This window comes from Urocitellus parryii, chromosome 5, assembly GCF_045843805.1.
Source record: "Urocitellus parryii isolate mUroPar1 chromosome 5, mUroPar1.hap1, whole genome shotgun sequence".
Lineage (NCBI taxonomy): Eukaryota > Metazoa > Chordata > Mammalia > Rodentia > Sciuridae > Urocitellus > Urocitellus parryii.
In genome coordinates, this window is record NC_135535.1 from 161,464,073 (window position 1) to 161,482,946 (window position 18,874).

The 18,874-nt window shown below is 32.7% G+C and overlaps 1 protein-coding gene across 2 annotated transcripts in view; it reads left to right on the forward strand.

The window, feature by feature from the left end:
• The window catches only part of Adk (adenosine kinase), a 468,242-nt gene that overhangs the window by 134,751 nt on the left and 314,617 nt on the right, over nucleotides 1-18,874 (forward strand). For both annotated transcript variants that reach the window (XM_026390231.2, XM_026390232.2), the window contains exon 4: nucleotides 12,173-12,251. In XM_026390231.2, coding sequence (XP_026246016.1) covers nucleotides 12,173-12,251 — 79 coding nt within the window. The remainder of the gene's footprint in view (nucleotides 1-12,172; nucleotides 12,252-18,874) is intronic.

Consider the following 18,874-nt stretch of genomic DNA (forward strand, 5'->3'; position numbering starts at 1 on the left):
CTTCCAAACTATTGAGAAGTTTGGACTTAGAATTTAAAATGTTAATCTTTAGGTTTTTTTTTTTTTTAAGACGATAGCCTAATTAATACTTCTCTTCAAATCAACAACTCAGTTATTCTTCTTCAATGATAAAAATAGTTGGTAACATTTATTGAGTGCTTACTGTGTATAAATTAAATGTCATGAAAAGATGAAATAGTGCCCCACATACACACATCATGCTGAGAGAAAGCAAGTTGCAGCACCTTGTTTGATCTCATTTGTTTAGATTTGATTTTGTTTTCTCTTACTGGGCAACATTGTATCAGATTGGTATTCTATGGCCTTAGTAAGGAATTTGGGTATGTTGAAACTTCTTTCCTTCCTTCTTCCCCTCTCTTCTTTTCCATCTTTTTTCTTGAAATTCTGCGCTTTCTTCGTTCTTTTTTCTGGCAGGCAACTGTTTTCCATCCCTCTTTGTTGGTACCTTTTCTTCTTAAGTATCATCATTCTTCCGTTCCATTCTCTGGGTTCTCTGGTGTGTCTGGAGGTGGGTTTTTGTTGTTGTTGTCTGTTTGTTTGTTTGTTTGTCTATCCTGGGTTGTTGTTTTTTTTTCCCCCTGAGTTTATTGAATCTGTAACAATGTGTTCAGTGAAATTCAGAAACCAGCCTGCCTTCATTCCTCTATTTCTTCCCTTCTTTTCCTTTTCTCCTTTCTCTCCCTCCCTCACTTCCTTTCTTCATTCCTTTGCACAGGATTTAACACAGGACACTCTCCAGGCTAGGCAAATGCTCTATTACTGAGCACACTCCCTGCCCAAATATAGGAATTTTGAGCCATTATTTAAAATTTCTTTTTTTCTGCATTGCACTTTTTCTCTTCTAGGATTAAGATGACACAATTGTTCAATTGTTAGTTCTTTTGGTATTTCTTCAGGTCTCTTGAGTAATTGTTCAGTACTTTTAAATCTTTTTTTCTGTATATTGTTCAGATTGGAAAATTTTAATTGCTTTATCTTTTAAGTATATTAATTTAGTTCTTTTTTATTTTGCTTTTTGACAATCTGTTGAATTTTTAAGTTCCAAATTTTCATTTGGTCTTTTTATCATGTTTTTTTTTTTTTTTTTTTGATAAGTCTTCATTTTTACCCCCAATATTTCAGGAACACTAGTACTTTGAGGTTTCATGGAGCTCTCCTTTTGGTCCTCTAGCTGGGGAACTGGGGATTTATTTTTTAACTATTACTGGATACTTCTATTACTTTGCTGGTATCTGGGGCTAAGGAGTAGAGAGATACAGAGGGAATAATCTAATTTTAGATGTAGCCAATGAATGAATTCTTACTTTCAAAACTATTAAGTTTTAGATGATTATTCTTTCCTTAATTGGATGTTTATTTTACCCACAATTTTCAACTCTCTGAAGAAATTCTCCATTCATTTATCTAGTTTTTTGTTCATCCTTTCATTTGTTCTCTTAAAAGTATTACAGTTATTTTGAAGTACCCTTCTTGAATTTCAGTGTCTGAATTATTTTTGAATCTTTTTCTTTTCTTTTTTTTTTTAAAGTCATTCTTTGCCGCAGTTTGGCTGGGCACAATTCAGGAGTCACTTGTCAAAAGAAACGAACTTTATTTTTAGAACACACACACCACACCACACAGCTCTTCAGGAAAAACCCTCAGAGCTCTCAAGCTCTCTCAACCTCCCGCACTCCTCCTGCTCTTGAGGCCAAAAAAAGTCCCCCAATGAGCAGCTCCCTGGTCTGAAAGGGCGGGGAAACAACCCAATGAGCATCACCGCAGAGGAGCCAATCAGTTGGCAACTAGAAGTTTGCTGGGGCCGCTGTGAGCCAGTCATCAGCTGGGGCCCCTTGGCTGGGGCTCTCAACAATTCTTTTACCTCTTGATAGAACTTTCAGTTGTTTATTGTTTACTAGAAACTTTTCTATAGGTCCTTCAGATTATATCATCCACCAGTGTTCATCCTTTTGTAGGTAAAGCTGATACAGTGTGAGGGAAATGTTGATCCCTCAAAAATATGAAGGATTAAGCTTAGGTCAAAGGTGATTTTTCATTGTTGATGGTTTAGTCTTTCTTCCCTGTTTGCCTCTGTTCTGTAGCCTGAACCTCTAGGACTTTGAAATGAGACCAGTGAGGTTTTTTTCCCATCATCTTTGAAGTAGTCTACCAGAATATGGGCACCAAACTGCCCTTTGAGGTTTCCAGATAAATTGTTTATTCTTCTATTTCATACACCTTCAGAATTTGGAAGTCTTCTCAAGGAAGAAACCAATGTTTTGTTCTAGAACTTTAGTGTCCCCCTTTATCACTTAAGTTTTATGTAACTTTTAAAGTCCCTATTGTTTTTAATTCCCTTTCCCTCTATCCCATCCCTGTCTTCTAGTAAACACAAAATCTGAATTTTCAACTTCTAGATTTAACCAGTGTTGACATATGGTTTCTCTAATACCAAGAATTTCTATGGGTCCTTAGTTTTTATTCTCCACTCCTTCTAGCAGTTTCATTGTTTTTGATTTCTCTTTTTTCTGGCCTGTTTTTTATTTTGTAAGCAACTGCCAGACTGGGAGAACTGTTTTTTTAAGGTGATTTTGGCGAATTTCTTTAGCTTACCATTCAGTTTCAGAATTCATCAGCTGTGATATGGGACAAACTAGCTGTGTGTTTGCGGTTGGGAAATGTAAAATTTTGTCTATCTAACTTTGTTTCCCTGGCTGCAAAAGTGGGCAGGTAGGATGGAAAACTGCTGGTTCTGATCTACCCTGTGAACAGTTCTCACTTCTCTGGAAAGTTATCCACTTTGTTGTTGTTGCATCCATAGCTCTTTGTCTTTTAACAATATGAATTATGGTTTTCTGGATTTTCTAGTTGTCAGTAAAATGTTGGCTGTGATGCACTATATGCTCCTGAGGATCAGAGGTTTAATGTTATATTTTGGTAGGAATTTTACTTGTTTGTTTCTAATGGGTGATATTTTTTAAAGTTTGGTAGAGAGAAATGATTAGTTATTGCTTGGCTACTTTTCATATCCATTACATATGTTTCTCTAACTTTTCTATGTTCAGAGAGACTCAGGCCCCATTTAACCACAGACTTTTTGATAGAAGTAACAGAAAGCAAACCAGTAAAGGGTGGGAGGAGAGAATAACTTGTATTTTGGAATGGCCTGTGGACATGTGGGTAACATTCTAGGTTTTACCAAAAGACTACAATGTCATTTTGAGAACTACTATTTTATATTATTTTTTTCCTTTCATCTGGTTTTTCCTTATATGGTTTAAAACTAAGTGTCAAACAATTAACTGTTTAATGAAAATTATAAATTGGCTTAGTGAATTCTGTTGTGTTTTTATAATGAGTAAAAATCTAAGGCACCTATCATTTAGGAATCACCATTTTATTTTAATCATCTATATTTATATACAAAGTACATTTTGACAATATATTTGATTATCTCACATACAGAGAACTTCATTCATCTTCAAAGTTATAAATGGAACTAAGTAAACTTTTAAACATTTTAGAATTGAATAAGGGCTTATCTAAATAACACATGCTTAAAACCACTTTCTTATCAAAGAAAATAAAATTAGAGGTTAGTGAAATACTTTTAAATTACAATCCTTATGAACTAATCGCTTAACCCTAGTTTTGAATGACTGTTACTTTTTCCATCTTTTAAAAATTTGCTTAAATATAAACAGATGTGGGAAATGTTCTTTTGGCTTTTATCAAACTGACATTTAAGTGAAGTTTTTTCAACCTCACTAAACGTTTGTGGTCAACGATGTCAGAGCTTTGAATCTTAAATTTTGCCTTTGGAACCCCCTTTTCCATGTTATTCTATTAGCATTTGGTCTTAATAAGTATAACCTGTTTAGAATTACTTATGCTTTAAATTTATTATTTGTTTAGATGTTTAGGAAAGAACTTCATAAAAATATCCACTTGGCAGTTATGAATGTTTTCTTAAGGAAGTTACATTTTCAGAATTTGTAAGATTTTGTCTTATCCCTCATATCCATCTTCATGAAATGTTTAACATTGTTGATGTTTATTTGTATGCTGTAGTGATATTAGCACAATCTATGTCTTTTTTATTCAGATGATGAACACTCTTTCTGTCTTTCTCAGTTTCCCTTATTCTTCCTGAATTTGGGATAATACAGTGGCTTTAGTTTCTGTGAAAATGGAAAGCAGTTTCTTTAGTTAGAAATGAATAATAAAATGTTGAGTTTTGCCCATTTTTCAGGTCATAATTTTTATATTTTCCCAAAATACATTTTTTCCATAGAAGAATAATTGTTGCTAAATTTAGGGTGCAATCATGAGAAAAAAAAACAATTTTTTAGGCAGACACAATCTTTATTTCATTATTATTTTTTAATGTGGTGCTGAGTATCAAACCCAGTGCCTCATGCATGCTAGGAGAGCGCTCTAACTCTGAGCCACAACCCTAGTCCTAATGTGACATTTTTTTTTTTCAAGAAACATTTCCTTCTTGTCTCCTAAGTGGAAAAATCACACATTAAAAATTAAACTGGGGGTTGGGGATATAGCTCAGTTGGTAGAGTGCTTGTCTCACATGCACAAGGCACTGGGTTCAATCCCCAGCACACCCCCTTCATCCCCCAAAAAAGCATTTTTTGTTTTTTCTGTGCTTTCAATTTCTTTTATACCTTTATCTTACTTATCGTTCTTTTATTTTTTCTAGCCTTTAAGGTTGCATTTTTCTGGATGTGTCCTAAAAATAATTAAGGTAACTTTTATTAAAAAGTAATTCATTTAATTTCAGGCCACAGCATTTTTTCTAGATATTCTTAGTTTTTACAGTTTTAATGTTTCTCTCATTATTAGATGGATTTTCTTCCTGAGTCTGCTTCACAGCTTACTTATTAGTTGTGAAGAATCTATCAAAAGTCATTTAAAGCTTAGAGGGTAATGAATCTGAATTCTCTCATTCTTTTCCATACAAAGGACACAATTATACATATGCCCTGATCCTTCGAATTGCTAGAAGACAGAACATACTAATAATTTAAAATTCTTAAAAGAAGAGGAATAAACATCTTATTTCAGTAATCTCATTGTTTCTGTAAGTCTAAACATTTAGAGAGCCTAGGTGTAGGGAGGTTTATGAACTTTTAAGAAAGAGGAGTAAAGTATTGAAAATATAGATCAAGAACAAACTGTACCACTTCTGAAAAGGAAAACATCAACACAAGTTTCAGATATGTGGTTTGGACAGTGGGAAGCATCTGGCAGGTCGTCTTTCCACAATACAATCCCAAGTTCATTCTAGTTAGGAACTTGTTCAGTAAGGGATATTGAGCTATGACCTGGACCTCAGAGCTGAGCATTTAACTATGGAAGAAGGGAGATACACAGTGGAAAGATAAGGAATGAGAGAAGGAAATAGCACTAGATTGGAATTGGGTACTCTCTGTATGAGCCTTATGCATTCAGATGATTTTAGAGGTACAAACTACATTTTAGGAAGTTCCTACTGAGATATTATAATTTAAAGAAGTACATAACATACAGCCTACTACAAAATTATTCTGAAAAACTACATATTGGTCTATGTTATCTATAGAGAATAAAATCTGTAAAATGTTATATATTGGTAAATCATGGTTAAAGATGTGGAACTATTTGTTGTAGGAGGCTTTTTGCCCTTCATTGAGACTATTTCAGAATCAAAAGTTTAGAGAAGAAGTCATTAAAACTCTTAAGTTTGTAGTTTTATTTGGAAAATTGGGATAATGGTATTAATTTTATTTGTCTCATAAGATTATTTTGAGCTCTTAATGTGTTTCACATTTGTCTTTGTATACCCATGTATATGTCTTCTGTATAGATAGGAATATAAAGTTATGTATACATGTACATACAAGATACAGATGGAGAGCTGGATATATAGGTAGGTAGAACTGGTCTTTGGGAATTTCCTTGATTGGTTCCTTAAGTATTTGTATATGTTTGTTTTTTCCTTTTGTTGTATTTGGACACAATACTTTATTTATTAATTTTTATATAGTGCTGTGGATCGAGCCCAGCGTCTCGCATGTGCTAGGTGAGTGCTCCACTGCTGAGCCACAACCCCACAAACTGTATATGTTTTTGTGTATGTATGTGTATATATGTGTGTGTGTGTGTGTGTATATGTGTATGTATGTGTATATACACACACACACACACACACAAACATATGTTTGTGTGTCAAGCTTATTAAGGTATCTTAAAGGTATAATTTATAATAAATTCACCCTTTAAATGTATAAAATTCTTTGAGTTTTGACAAATATCTAGTTGTGTAATCACGACTAAAATAGAAAATTTTCATTGCGCTTAAGACTCATAGTTCCTCATAATTAGTTTTTCTTTCCTGACCTTACTCTCTGGCAGCTGATTTTTGTTTCTGTTGTTTTGTCCTATCCAGAGTGTCAGAAAAATGGAATCATATTGTATGTAACCCTTTTATATCTGGCCTCTTTGACATAGCATAGTGCTTTTGAGCATCATCTATGTTGTGGAGAGTATTAGTTCATTTCTTCTTACTGCTTAATAACATTCCTTCTTTTGATTTTTTTTTTCATTTTGTTCATTTGATGAATATTTGGTTTGTTTCAAGTATTTGGAAATAATAAGGCTGTTAATGTTTGGGTACTTGAGATATATCTAGCAAGTAAAATTTTAATTTTCTAAGAAATTTCCAAACTGCTGTACTATTTTGCATTTCTATAAGCAAAGTGTGGGAATTTCAGTGGTTTTAATCCTTGGCGTTTTAGTATTTTCACTACTTAATATTGTCACCTTTTAAAACAGCCTTTCAACAGATGTATCTCATTATAATTTTAATTTAGATTTTTTTATGACTAATGATAATGAGATCTATACGTAGGGTTGGGGACATAGCGCAGTTTTTGGTTTTTTTTTTTTGTTTTTTTTTTTTTTTTTTTTTTTTTAGTTTTAGTCAGCTTTTCCATACTATGACCAGAAGACCTGTCAAAAAACACTTGCCTGCAAAAAAATATTTGGGGCTTTGGTTTCAGAGGTCATTTGCTCTGGGCCCCAGCTGAGGGAGAACATCATGAAAGAAGAGTGTGGTGGAGGAAAGGAGCTTAGGACATGGCACCAGGAAACAGAAAGAGTTCTATTCATTGGGGACAAAATGTAAACCCCAAAGCCATGCCCCCAGTGACCTACCTCCTCCAGCCACAACCTGCCTGCAGGCAGTTACATCTCAGTTCATTCAAGTGGATTCTTGCACTGATTAGGTTAAGTCTTTCACAGTCCAGTTGTTTCACCTGTAAACATTCTAGCATTGCTTCACACATGAGCTTTTCGGGGATACCTCATCCCTAAACCACCACAATCCTCTAGCACCTGACTACTGTTGGAATAACTTTTGGTTTACAGCTAGCAGCTACGAGCAACCCCAAGTGCTTGAAAAATCTATGCTCATTCAGGCCTGACAGGAACACCTGCAGGACAGGTTGCTCTGCTCTAGTGAGCCTTTAGTGAAACCAATCCTCAGCACTTGTGGTTAGTGTTGCCAGACTGCCAGGACAGGAAACTGATAATCAGGAGCTTCAGCGCATGAAACCCCTGACTCCGAAGACCCCCTCCCCTAAGGACAAAGACCCTTCCAGACTGCTTTCCACCACGACAGCAATATTTAGAGCTTCCTCATAGAGCGGTTACATTAGGCATAAGATGATTGGCTTATGGATATTATCTTGCTTATGTATGATTGAGGGGCATGTCCCACCCAAACCCTATAACTATTGTATGAATTCCAAATTTAAACAGACTGCTGGATGTCGACTGCAGTTGTCACCAGCCAGCTTCTCATCAGCCCTTGGTGTCTGTGTGTTGACTCCATGTCTCTACCCTCAGCAACTGAGGTAGCCGAATGACCAATTGACCACACCAGTAACCAGAACGACCACAGACTACCATATCCATGGCCCAGGATTTGATCTCCTGCACTTCCCCCAAATGCTTATTTGCCATCTGTATTTTTTCTTTGGTAAAATTTTAGTTACTCTTCTAACCTATTCTTTTTTTAGATTAATTTTTTATTGAGTTTTCAGAGTTGTTTCTATGTTCTGCATGAATATACCCTTTCAGAAATTAATATTTTTAACAAATATAAAAATCTTTCTATAATAGAAATTTTTGAAATAATTGATCAATTAAGTCACAAATTAGAAGCAATGGTTTTATACCAAAAATTGTGACTAGTCTTACTATGACATATAAAGGATGAGCTTAGTTTGTCAGACTTGCTCGGAATTAATTTTTTGTAATGTGAAAAATATTAACTTTGTCATTTGTGGTTTTTAAAGGAATTTCAGAAAAGAAAAAGTTTGTATTTTTAAAATACAATATGTGACTTTGCCATTTGTGTAGACAACTAACATCATTGTTCTGGTGATTTAGGGTTAAAAATGAAGCATTTTAGTGAGTGGATTTTTATATTAATTTACATCGAATAATAATTACTCAAAATAGAAAAAATAAAAAATAATAATTAGTCAAAATGCCCCCAATTTCAACCTAATTTCTTTTAATTTTATAAATTCTACCTGCCATACTTAATCCTCAAATTACAGGTAAGATGTACTTTTTCATTCATGGATCCCAGTCAATGGAGTAAAGGATCTTGTGTTTTTCTTTATTTATAGTGCATTTATATATTTATATTAACATCTCCCCCCAAAATGTTTTTTGTTCTTACTTTTAGCCTCCTGGTTTTCTTTATTTTTCTGTGCTAGACATTTCTTCATTCTTGAGTGCTAACTTTTCTAAGTTGAATATGCATTCCACAGTGAATATGTTGTTTTATTCTGTGCTTGTGTGTGTTATCCAACTTAAAACAATTTGAAAACCCTTTACTGCTTGTTCTGTATTATAATTTTATAAAGTCTTACAAAATGACCAGTATATTTAATTAATTTATTTATTTGCAGTACTAGAGATTGAACCCAGGGTGCTTTACCACTGAGCTATATTTTCAGTCCATTTTCTTTTTTGAGACAGGATCTCAGTTGCTTAGGGATTCGCTAAGTTGCTGAGGCTGGCCTTGAACTTGAGATCCTCTTGCCCCAGCCTCTTGAGTTGCTGGGATTAATAGTCATGTACCACCTTGTGTGGTATGACTAGTGTATTTTAATCACGACTAAAACAAGTTGCATTTTTTTCACTGTGACATCATATTTCTTCCATTAAATTGTTCAGTCGCCTTCCTCTAATCTTCTGTGTTATAGTTAGTATAATAATTATTGCTTTTGAAAAAGTGAATGTTTTGTAATGTACCACCCTGCATTTATTTCTGTTAATACTTATGCCTTGATTTCAGTGCCAAAAGACTTTCTTATAAGTGATGGATTATATTAGGTTGCCTGTGTTTACTTTGGTCATTTCATCACTCTCCAGGTATTCTACAAGTAGCAAAGTCTTTGCTGCTGCCAGTAGCATACCAATGACCCAGCAATATTATTATTTTTACAGTGCTGAGGATTAAACCCAGGACCTAATGTATGCTTATCAAGCTGTGTACTATTGAGCTACATCCTCAGCATGAGCAAACTTTTCTTACTTTTTTACCAGAAGTCAGTTCTGTCTTTGTTAAGCAGATTTTAAATCTCCACATTGTATCATTTCATTTGATACCTTTTCTTGTATATGAAATAACTCTAAAATGGTACAGTATCTCAAGAGATTTAATACTAAAGAAGTATTGTTTATACCTTTGACTACCAAGTTAGTCACTGGTCATTTATCTTGAGAGTTTCTCTACTTTCTTCTACTGTTCTTAAAAGAAAAGCAGATCTTTAGATAGCTGTTATATTGTTCAGAAATGCTTGTATATGAAGTATTTGGTGATATTTTATATGATATTGGAAAGCATTACTTAGAATTTAAATTCTCTTATATAATGTCAAAATAAGTATTAAAATTCATTTAGAAAGGTAAGGTTTTATTTATTTATTTATTTATTTATTTATTTATTTATTTAAGTTCAGTCCTTAAAACTTCTGAATTATTTTTCAGTAACATTAAATTTTATTTAAAAGTACTCTGTAGTTAAAATATTTTCATTAAAATATGAATATAAGCATTATCAAATTATAGAAAGCACAAAAGGGAAAAGGCTTATAATAAAAATGCTATATGCATATTAATATTATATCCTTTCTTATAATTTCAATGAATTTTAAAGAAAAAACACTAATCACATTGAATACATTTTTACATTTTGATAATGTCATTGAACAGTAAATACAAGGGCCTTATATTTTACTTTTCATAAATTACAGATGTTTACATTTTGTGTTATTTTGACTTTATCTTTATTTGCTTCTTTAGTACATTTTTAATATATTCATTCACTCTATACTATTCATATATTTTTAATATGTTATCATTCTTTCCTTTAATAGTGAAACATGTAAACAATAATATTACATTTATATTGTTTTTGGTCTTACTTTATTACATATTATGATAAGAGGAGCAACTTTAGCATACTTTTTTGTATAGTATCTTTTATGATTTGGATTACTTTCATGAGGTAGAGTCTCCCAACCAATAGAATTTTACAGTAATATGAAATAGACATTTTCTTTTTTGGCTCTTGATATCCATGAGTGCTGAGTATTATAATTTATATACTCAGCTAATTTGTTGTGTAGACATGTGTATGCCTTCAATTGCTAGCAAGAGGGGTTCATTAGTTTTCAACATTAGTGTATCATTTTTTCTTTTGTTTATTGTTCATTTGTCCATTTATATGAGACTTAATGTTTTTATTTCTCTTTTGTGTGAGCACTTAACTTGGTAAAATAACCTTTTTTGTTTTTAAACATTCTCTTTTTATTACAGTTAAATTTTTGTTTGGTTTTGCTTTTATATAGAAAATCTTTATGTTTTGTTCTAAAGTTGGTTTTGGTACCAGGTGCAGTGGTGCACACCTATAATCCCAGCAGCTGGGGAGGTTGAGGCAGGAGGATAGCAATTTCAAAGCCAACCTTAGCAACTTACCTAGGCCCTAAGCAATGTAGAAAGATCCTGTCTCAAAATGAAAAAGGGATGGGATGTGACTCACGGGTTAAGCACCCCTAGATTCAGTCCCTGGTACCAAGTAAATAAGTAGAAATAAAGTTGGCTGTAGTAATGTTGGAGTGCACACTTTAGGTGGATGAATTATATGGTGTGTGAATATATTTTTTAAAAACTGTGGAACAAAAAGAAAGAGGGAAGGAGGGAGAAAAATGAAGAGCAAAGAGGTTGGTAGTCTTGGAATTTATATACTTGTCAAAATAGGGAGATCTTTACCAATACATTGATATGCTTAAATTTTACTCCTCTGAGTAAGGTGGAAGTAGTTGGGCAACCACCCTAGTTTTCTAAATAGAGTGTTTATTTAAACTATTTTGTCTTTCTTTGTTGTGTCTCCTAGCAGTACTTCCTCAATTTTATTGTATTTGGTTTGGTTTTGTTTTGTTTTGTACTAGAATATGTTATTTTTCAAATTTGCAGTCTGCTTGTGGCATCTTTCCTTACTTTGCAAGGCTGATATGCTTTGGTTAATTTTGTGTTTGTATTTTTTAATATCAAATTGTGACACACACACACACACACACACACACACACACACACAAATTTTCTTACCGTTAGTAAAATGTATAGAAGAGGAAGCAAAATGTTTCATCATCTCTTGAAGTATAAGGTTTTAATTTTTATGCCTCTTACACTGATTCCAGGGGTTGCATTAATTAGTGAAATTTTGGTTTCTATAGAAAATTCTCATAGTAATGTGAAATGAGGAAAGAGATTTCTGTATGTTTATAAGTATTTCTGAGAGTGGAATCTGATTTTGACTCATTTTGTTTGGCAGTTTATGAATTTTATTTTTACTTTCTGTTTCATGTAATGGTTAATTACAGTACTCTATATTTAAATTCTTGTAGTTGTATATTTATAGGAATATTTCTTAAATATGGAAATTTAGCTTGTTTGCCATATGAGACTTTAGTTCATTTCTTTAATATATAATTCATAATTTCACTAATTTTATTTTAATGTACTTTAATCAGAAAATTTCGTATTGTGACATTGAAATATGCTAACATTTTTTTTTCATACTGTGTTTTCCTCATAGGTTTGATGAACTGGTAAAAAAATTCAAAGTCGAATATCATGCTGGTGGCTCTACCCAGAATTCAATTCGAGTGGCTCAGGTTGGTTAATTATTATTATTATTTTTTAAAAAAATTTTTTAGTTGTAAATGTACACAATACCTTCATTTCTTTTATCTATCTGTCTTTTTATATGTGTGCTGAGGATCAAACCTAGTGCCACACATGTGCTAGGCAAATGCTCTACCACTCAGTCCTGGGTTGGTTAATTATTTTAAAAATTAAAGAAAAGATGCAAAATGATTCTGAACTTCTCATAAATTTGTTCCAGTCTATATTTTACTGCCGTAGAATAGTTTCATTCGTCTGAATTAGGAATTTAATAGTCATTGCCATCAAATAAGCAAAAATTATTTTAATTGCTATTTCTTGGGTTATTGGTAAAGTTGAATATCTTTTATTGTTTATTATTCATTTACATTTTTCTTAGGTATTTATAACCCTTCGCTATTTATTTTATAATTTTTTACATGTTAATGATTTGTAGACATACTTCATACTTTATGGATAACATTCATTTTTATCAAATAAAGTATTCCTTGTTTATTATTTGTAGATTAACTTTGCATATGTTTTTTATTGTGCCAGATTTCTTAATGTAACCTTCAATGTTTGTTTGTTTGTTTTGGGCAGGAGGTACCAGGGGTACTAGGCCACTGAGCCACAGCCTCAGCCCTATTTTGTATTTTATTTAGAGACAGGTTCTCACTGACTTGCTTAGTGCCTTGCTTTTGCTGAGACTGGCTTTGAACTCACAATTCTCCTGAGGTGCTGAGATTATAGGCATGTACTACCACACTTGGCTCAGTGTTTTTAATATAATTAAACTTTATGGCTTCTGAAGCTGGATGTAATGGGACATACCACAAACCCAGCATTGGGAGATTGAAGCATGCGGATGGAACTAGTGTAGGTGTCTGTCAGTGGATGAATGGATAAAGCAAATGTATACAATGCAGTTTAATTCAGCCATAAAGAAAAATGAAATTATATCATTTGCAGGAAAATATATGGAACTTAATCATCATATGTTTTCTCTCATGTGGAAGCTAAAGAGAAAAAAGTAAAAGAAAGGTAGGGGGAATCTTAGGAAAATCAAAGGGAGATCACTAGAGCAGAGGAAAAGAACCAGAAAGAGGGAATAGTAGAGGGAAAGGGAAAACACTGAGGAATGATATTGACCAAATTATATTGTTATATTGTTTGCATGTATGAATATACAGTAACAAATCCCACCATTTCGTACTATAGTTTACCAATAAAAAATATGAAAAAAACAACCCAAAACTTTATGGCTTCTGCATTTTATGTGGTGTTTAGAAAGAATATTTTTACAAGATATCAAAAATTCTGCTTTATATATAGATACAAATATATGCATGTAGATGTATATGTGTCTATGCATCTGTTGAAATGTATATATCTGAGTATATCTTGTATATACATATATGCTCATATGTTTATGTGTATGTATTATATGAATCTATATACTTACACCCATACCATCTAGTGGGTAATTGAATAAACACATTTTGAGATATATACTCTTTTGAGTTAGCAGTCTAAGCTACTGTGGAGTTAATGAATTTCTGTTCTTTTTAAACTTCCAGCTTTGAAGGATATGAAAAATCTTTATGTACCTCTGGTTCTTATCTTTGAAATTTGAAAGCTAGGTCAGAATCCTGCTTAGTTCTCATGGATGGATTAATTGTGATATTTGTTGATAGTATCAACAAATTGATGCTTTCCCTTTAAATTCTAAGTAACTTCAAGAACCAGGAAAGTGGAAAATTGAGAAATAAAATAAAGGTGATTAGTTGATTGATTTCTATTTTGAAATGAGTCTTTTGTATTAAACATATACAATCAAATTCAGGTGTAGTATAATATTTTAGGTTGTTAAAAATGAATCTTTAAAAAAAATTCTTTTAGTTGTAGAGGGATACAATACCTTTATTTATTTATTTATTTTTATGTGTTGCTGAGGATCAAACCCAGTGCTTCACATATGCTAGGCAAGTGCTCTACTACTGAGCCACAACCTCAGTCATATAAAAACTTAATGTTTGATCATTTTTATAAAGAAGACTGTGGAGGACATCTTTGTATTGTCAATCAATTTTTATTGTTTTTGTAAAACATCCTGTTAGTAGTCACTTTTTGAGCCCAGGTTAAATAGGGAACAAAAGGTGATTGTCTTTTTTGTTCTTAGATATTATTATTAATCTGCTATGGCCATGATGACCAAAGACCATAGAGTAGGTAAATAAAACAACAGAAATTTATTTCCTCACAGTTCTGGATGCTGGAAGTATAAGAACAGGGCTGTTTTCTTATGAGGCCTCTCTTCATTGCTTCATAGATTTCTGCCTGTTTTCCAGTGTATCCCAGACTATGTATGCACCTCTGTTACTCTCTGATGTTGGAATGGTGACCAGCTCTCCCTCTTTGCCAGGATTTCCCCAATTTTAGCAAAGTCCTATATCTTAGGAAACCCCTCCTCAGGATACAAAAGACTTTTGGGGGGGGGGCAGTAATAGACATAAGAATTGAGGAAATAAGATAGCCCCTAAAGTAGGGATTTGATAGCATCAGTAATTTTTTTTTTCCCAATACGGAGAATTGAACCTACAGGTCCTTTACTGAGTATATCCCAAGTCCTTTTTTTGGTTGGGGGAGTAGTGGGGGATTGAACCCTGGGATGCTTTTCCAATGAGCTACATGCCCACTACATTTGTATTTTTATTTTAAGGCATGGTCTGGCTAAGTTGCTGAAGGTTTTCCTGAATTGCTGATGTTTGTCTCAAACATACAATTCTCCTTCCTCAGCCTCTTGAACACTGGATTATACATAAGTGTTACTATGCTCAATGTGAAAGTAATACTTATTTGATAGTATATGAATGATCCAACTTCTTTTTTTCCCTCTGAGAACAGATGATTGGGAGCCATGATTTTTGGTTCATGGTTGTGATTATTCATTATTATACCAATATGTGTTTGTGGTAGGTAAAATAACAACCTCCCTTAAAGATTCCTGTGTCCTAAATCCCTGGACAATTACTTCTCAGTCAGCAGTTACTTAGTCTTCTGAAAATATAATCATTGAAAATAGTGACCTCTTGGGGCCTGGGAATGTGGCTCAGTGGTAGAGTGCTTTCTTAGCATGCATAAGGCCCTCGATTCAATCTCTAGTACTGCATCGGTGGGGAGAGGGAATGGACCCTAATTTTGCTTAGGCATGCGACACAAATGAATATATATTATCAGGTTGTGCTTGAATAAAGTTACATTTCAGAAATAAGAAGTTTTGACTCTGAAAAGAACTTTCTTGGTTCCTTTACTAAAACTTTAACTTATTTGGAATTTGCTTTTGACACTACACTTCAGTTACCTTTGTCATTAAAAAAAAAAAATACAATAATGTGGTTGATAAACAGAATAGGAAAACAAACATTTGATACAAAGTAGATATTTTTGTAAAACTAAAAACTAATTCCTAAAATGTGAATTCCTACTGTTGCTGTTAGGTACAGTATTGCTTAAGTACATACTTTTGTTGAGAAATTTAGTTTGATGTCATTACAATGGACTAAGAATGTGGGCTTGATACATCAGAGATACAAGTCAAAGTGGATCTTACTTTTGACTATATCGTTTACCACACACCAAAGGATAATCTAATTGCTCTAGTCAGTTTGGAGAATTACTATTGGAAAGGAAACACAGGTAAAAGTATCTTATTTTATTGGCTAAAAAGAAGTATTTCATTATTAATATCCTATAAAGATGTATAGTATAATCTGATTTTTAAAAATAAATATTAAAAAATAAGAATTTTAAACAAAAGGTGAATAAATAATGGATTTTCTTGATTGTGTAGATTCTTTTCAATCAAATTTGCAAGTATTTTTAAATATTCTTTACTATTCTGTTCTTTCTCATTTCTTCTCATAATGAACATACATGTTGGTTTGCTTGATGGTTGTTTCCTTGATATTTCTTTGAAGACGTCTACTCCACAAATATGCTCCCTTGGTATTTATTACATACTATTATCATGTATTTTTTTGGAGGGGGTCTGGTATGGCTATTCATAAAAATTTTCTGTACTGTTTGAAATATTTTCACCACAAGCTGAAGCTATACATTTTCTTAACTCATATCTACTTCAGTTACTTAAAATATCACTTCTTTACTACCCTCTTTTATACTACAGTATACTCCCAATCATTAGAGCCCAGAGGTCAAAAAAGAAGATGTGGTCTTCATTCCCCACCTGCATCCAATCTTGGTAATACTAGGGATTGAACACCCAGGGGTACTTTACTACTGAATGCATCCCTCAGTCCAAACAGGGTCTTGCTAAGTTGCTGAGGTTGTCTTGAACTTGTGATCCTTCTTCCTCAGTCTTCTGAGTTGCTGGGATCAAGGGTTTGCGCCATCACACTCTGCTTTGTCTTCATTTTGGGTAATTAAGTGAAGCAGAATTAAAATCTTTGTGTTCTATCTGGCAACCTCATCTTGCTTTCCTTATTGAAGATAGTTCTCTCACCCTTAGACAACTTTAATTTTGACATCTTTACATGTTGGAGATTTTAAGTATTGCTTTTCAACCACTTTTAGTTGTCTTCAATTTGGGAAGAATTGGAGATGGTCAGAGTTAACTATTCATCATTTAAAATGCAATTTCAGTAAATGTCCTATTTCTTTTATGCTTTCTGTAGACAACAGTTTTCTTTGGTGCTTAGATATCTTTTGGATTCTTGAAAATTTATGTTATTATGTGATAGTGAATTTTTCAAAAGCCCAGTGTCCAACTTATATGAGGTATTTCTATATTGTTTTAAGTTATATGGACTCAATTGTTTTTAAGCTTCTTGCAAAATTGATTTCACTTTCATTTTTAAAGTGTCATTTTTGTGTTCTGTTTTGGACATCTGATCAAATATTTTGGCTGTCTTCTTTGTTAACTATAATATAAACAAATAGTCATGAAAATCAATAATTTTTTTCTTCCTGTCCTCTTACAGAATTGAGGCTGTATTATTTATATGACTATTCAAAAATAGCAAATAAGCATTTTTGTTTAGTAACTGCCATCTAATACAGTAAAATTTTCTTTCTCATTTAAGTAAAGATTTTTGGATAAAATAAAATTTTATCTTTTCTGTGATAGAAATTCCTGGAAACTCCTAAATTTCTTCATGTTTCTTGCAAATCGCCTTCATTCCAATAAATTTTTCTATATTCTTAATTACAGATTTTCTTTCTTAATCACATATTTAAAATCTTTAGTAATGAGTATGAATTTTTCTTCACATAAACATTAAACATTTTAGCTTAGTTTCTTTGAAATATCAGATTCTTATTTTTATCATGTAATTCCTAACCTTGTGTTCCAGTCTTTGAAATTTTAATCTTCCAATTTCTTTCTGTTTTCCCTGTTAGATATCCATATTTATATTTAACTTCTAGTAAAAATTTAACCATGTTTTTGTTTTCTCTTTAATTAAATTATGAGAAAACTGCCCAAGTGCCAGTGTGTTTGTGTTTTCATACAGTCTACATCTCAGGGGGATGCTTTTAATTGTTGTTTTGATGTAAAATATAATGCAATGAACCAGTTTTCAGAATTAATTCAACACTTTCCGAAACCCTATGTGTGATGAATTTCTAAAAACATTAAGCAGAACATAAGTTTAAGGAGTTATATTTGAGTAAAATACAAACATATTGAATCAAAACTTATAAAGTTGTTATTTCACGAACCATTTAGCATTTCTGAGTCATACTATTTAGCAGCTAAAATGATTTAAATAAAAAAGCTAATTTTGTTTTTCTGTTCACAGACCTTTCTTTTTGAAAAGGGTTAATGTGTATGGTTTGTATTTAAAAAAATATTACTTCCGATCATCTCTTTTGCAATCTATTTCACCTAGAGAAACTAGTTGGAGGTTAAAAGACTTTTTATGAGACATACCTCTGGGAATGTGGGAGTAGTCTAGACTACTTAGAGTATAAAAGAAATGACACTGGAGTGATCAAAGAGAATTCTCTGTTCTAATGCCTTACACCTGGAGCAGTTGTAGAAATGTCAATAGCACAACTGTATTTATAAATATCAGAGCAGGATGTGGCAGATGGTGATGCAACACAGAGTCTTGTCAAAACCTTTTTGTCATTAAAAAAATAGAGTTGCCTGTTAAAGCCAAATTTCAGATTAATTATTTTAATTAATATGGGTCCTACTAAGTAAAGTTGACCGTTCAAATTGCCTGTAGAGAAGAACTATTGCTATTAATAATGAACAATTTGGGCTGGGTTTGTAGTTCAGTAGTAGAGCACTTGCCTTGCATGCATGAGGCACTGGGTTTGATCCTCAGCACCACATCTACAACTTTAAAAAAATTTTTAAAAAATGAACAATTTATCAGCTCAGAATATACCTCAATGATTTATCAAAGCCATATACACTTCATAGAATCAGATAATCCAGAAGACTGTGTTACAAACAATGCTTAGGCATCCAGTGATTACACTAGCAATCATTTTGGTTCATTTCAAATTTGTGTGTTTTTAACAGTACTTAACTAAATATGGTATGTTCTTCATATAATATCATAATTATGAGCAGTCTACCTAACCCCATACTTACACATAA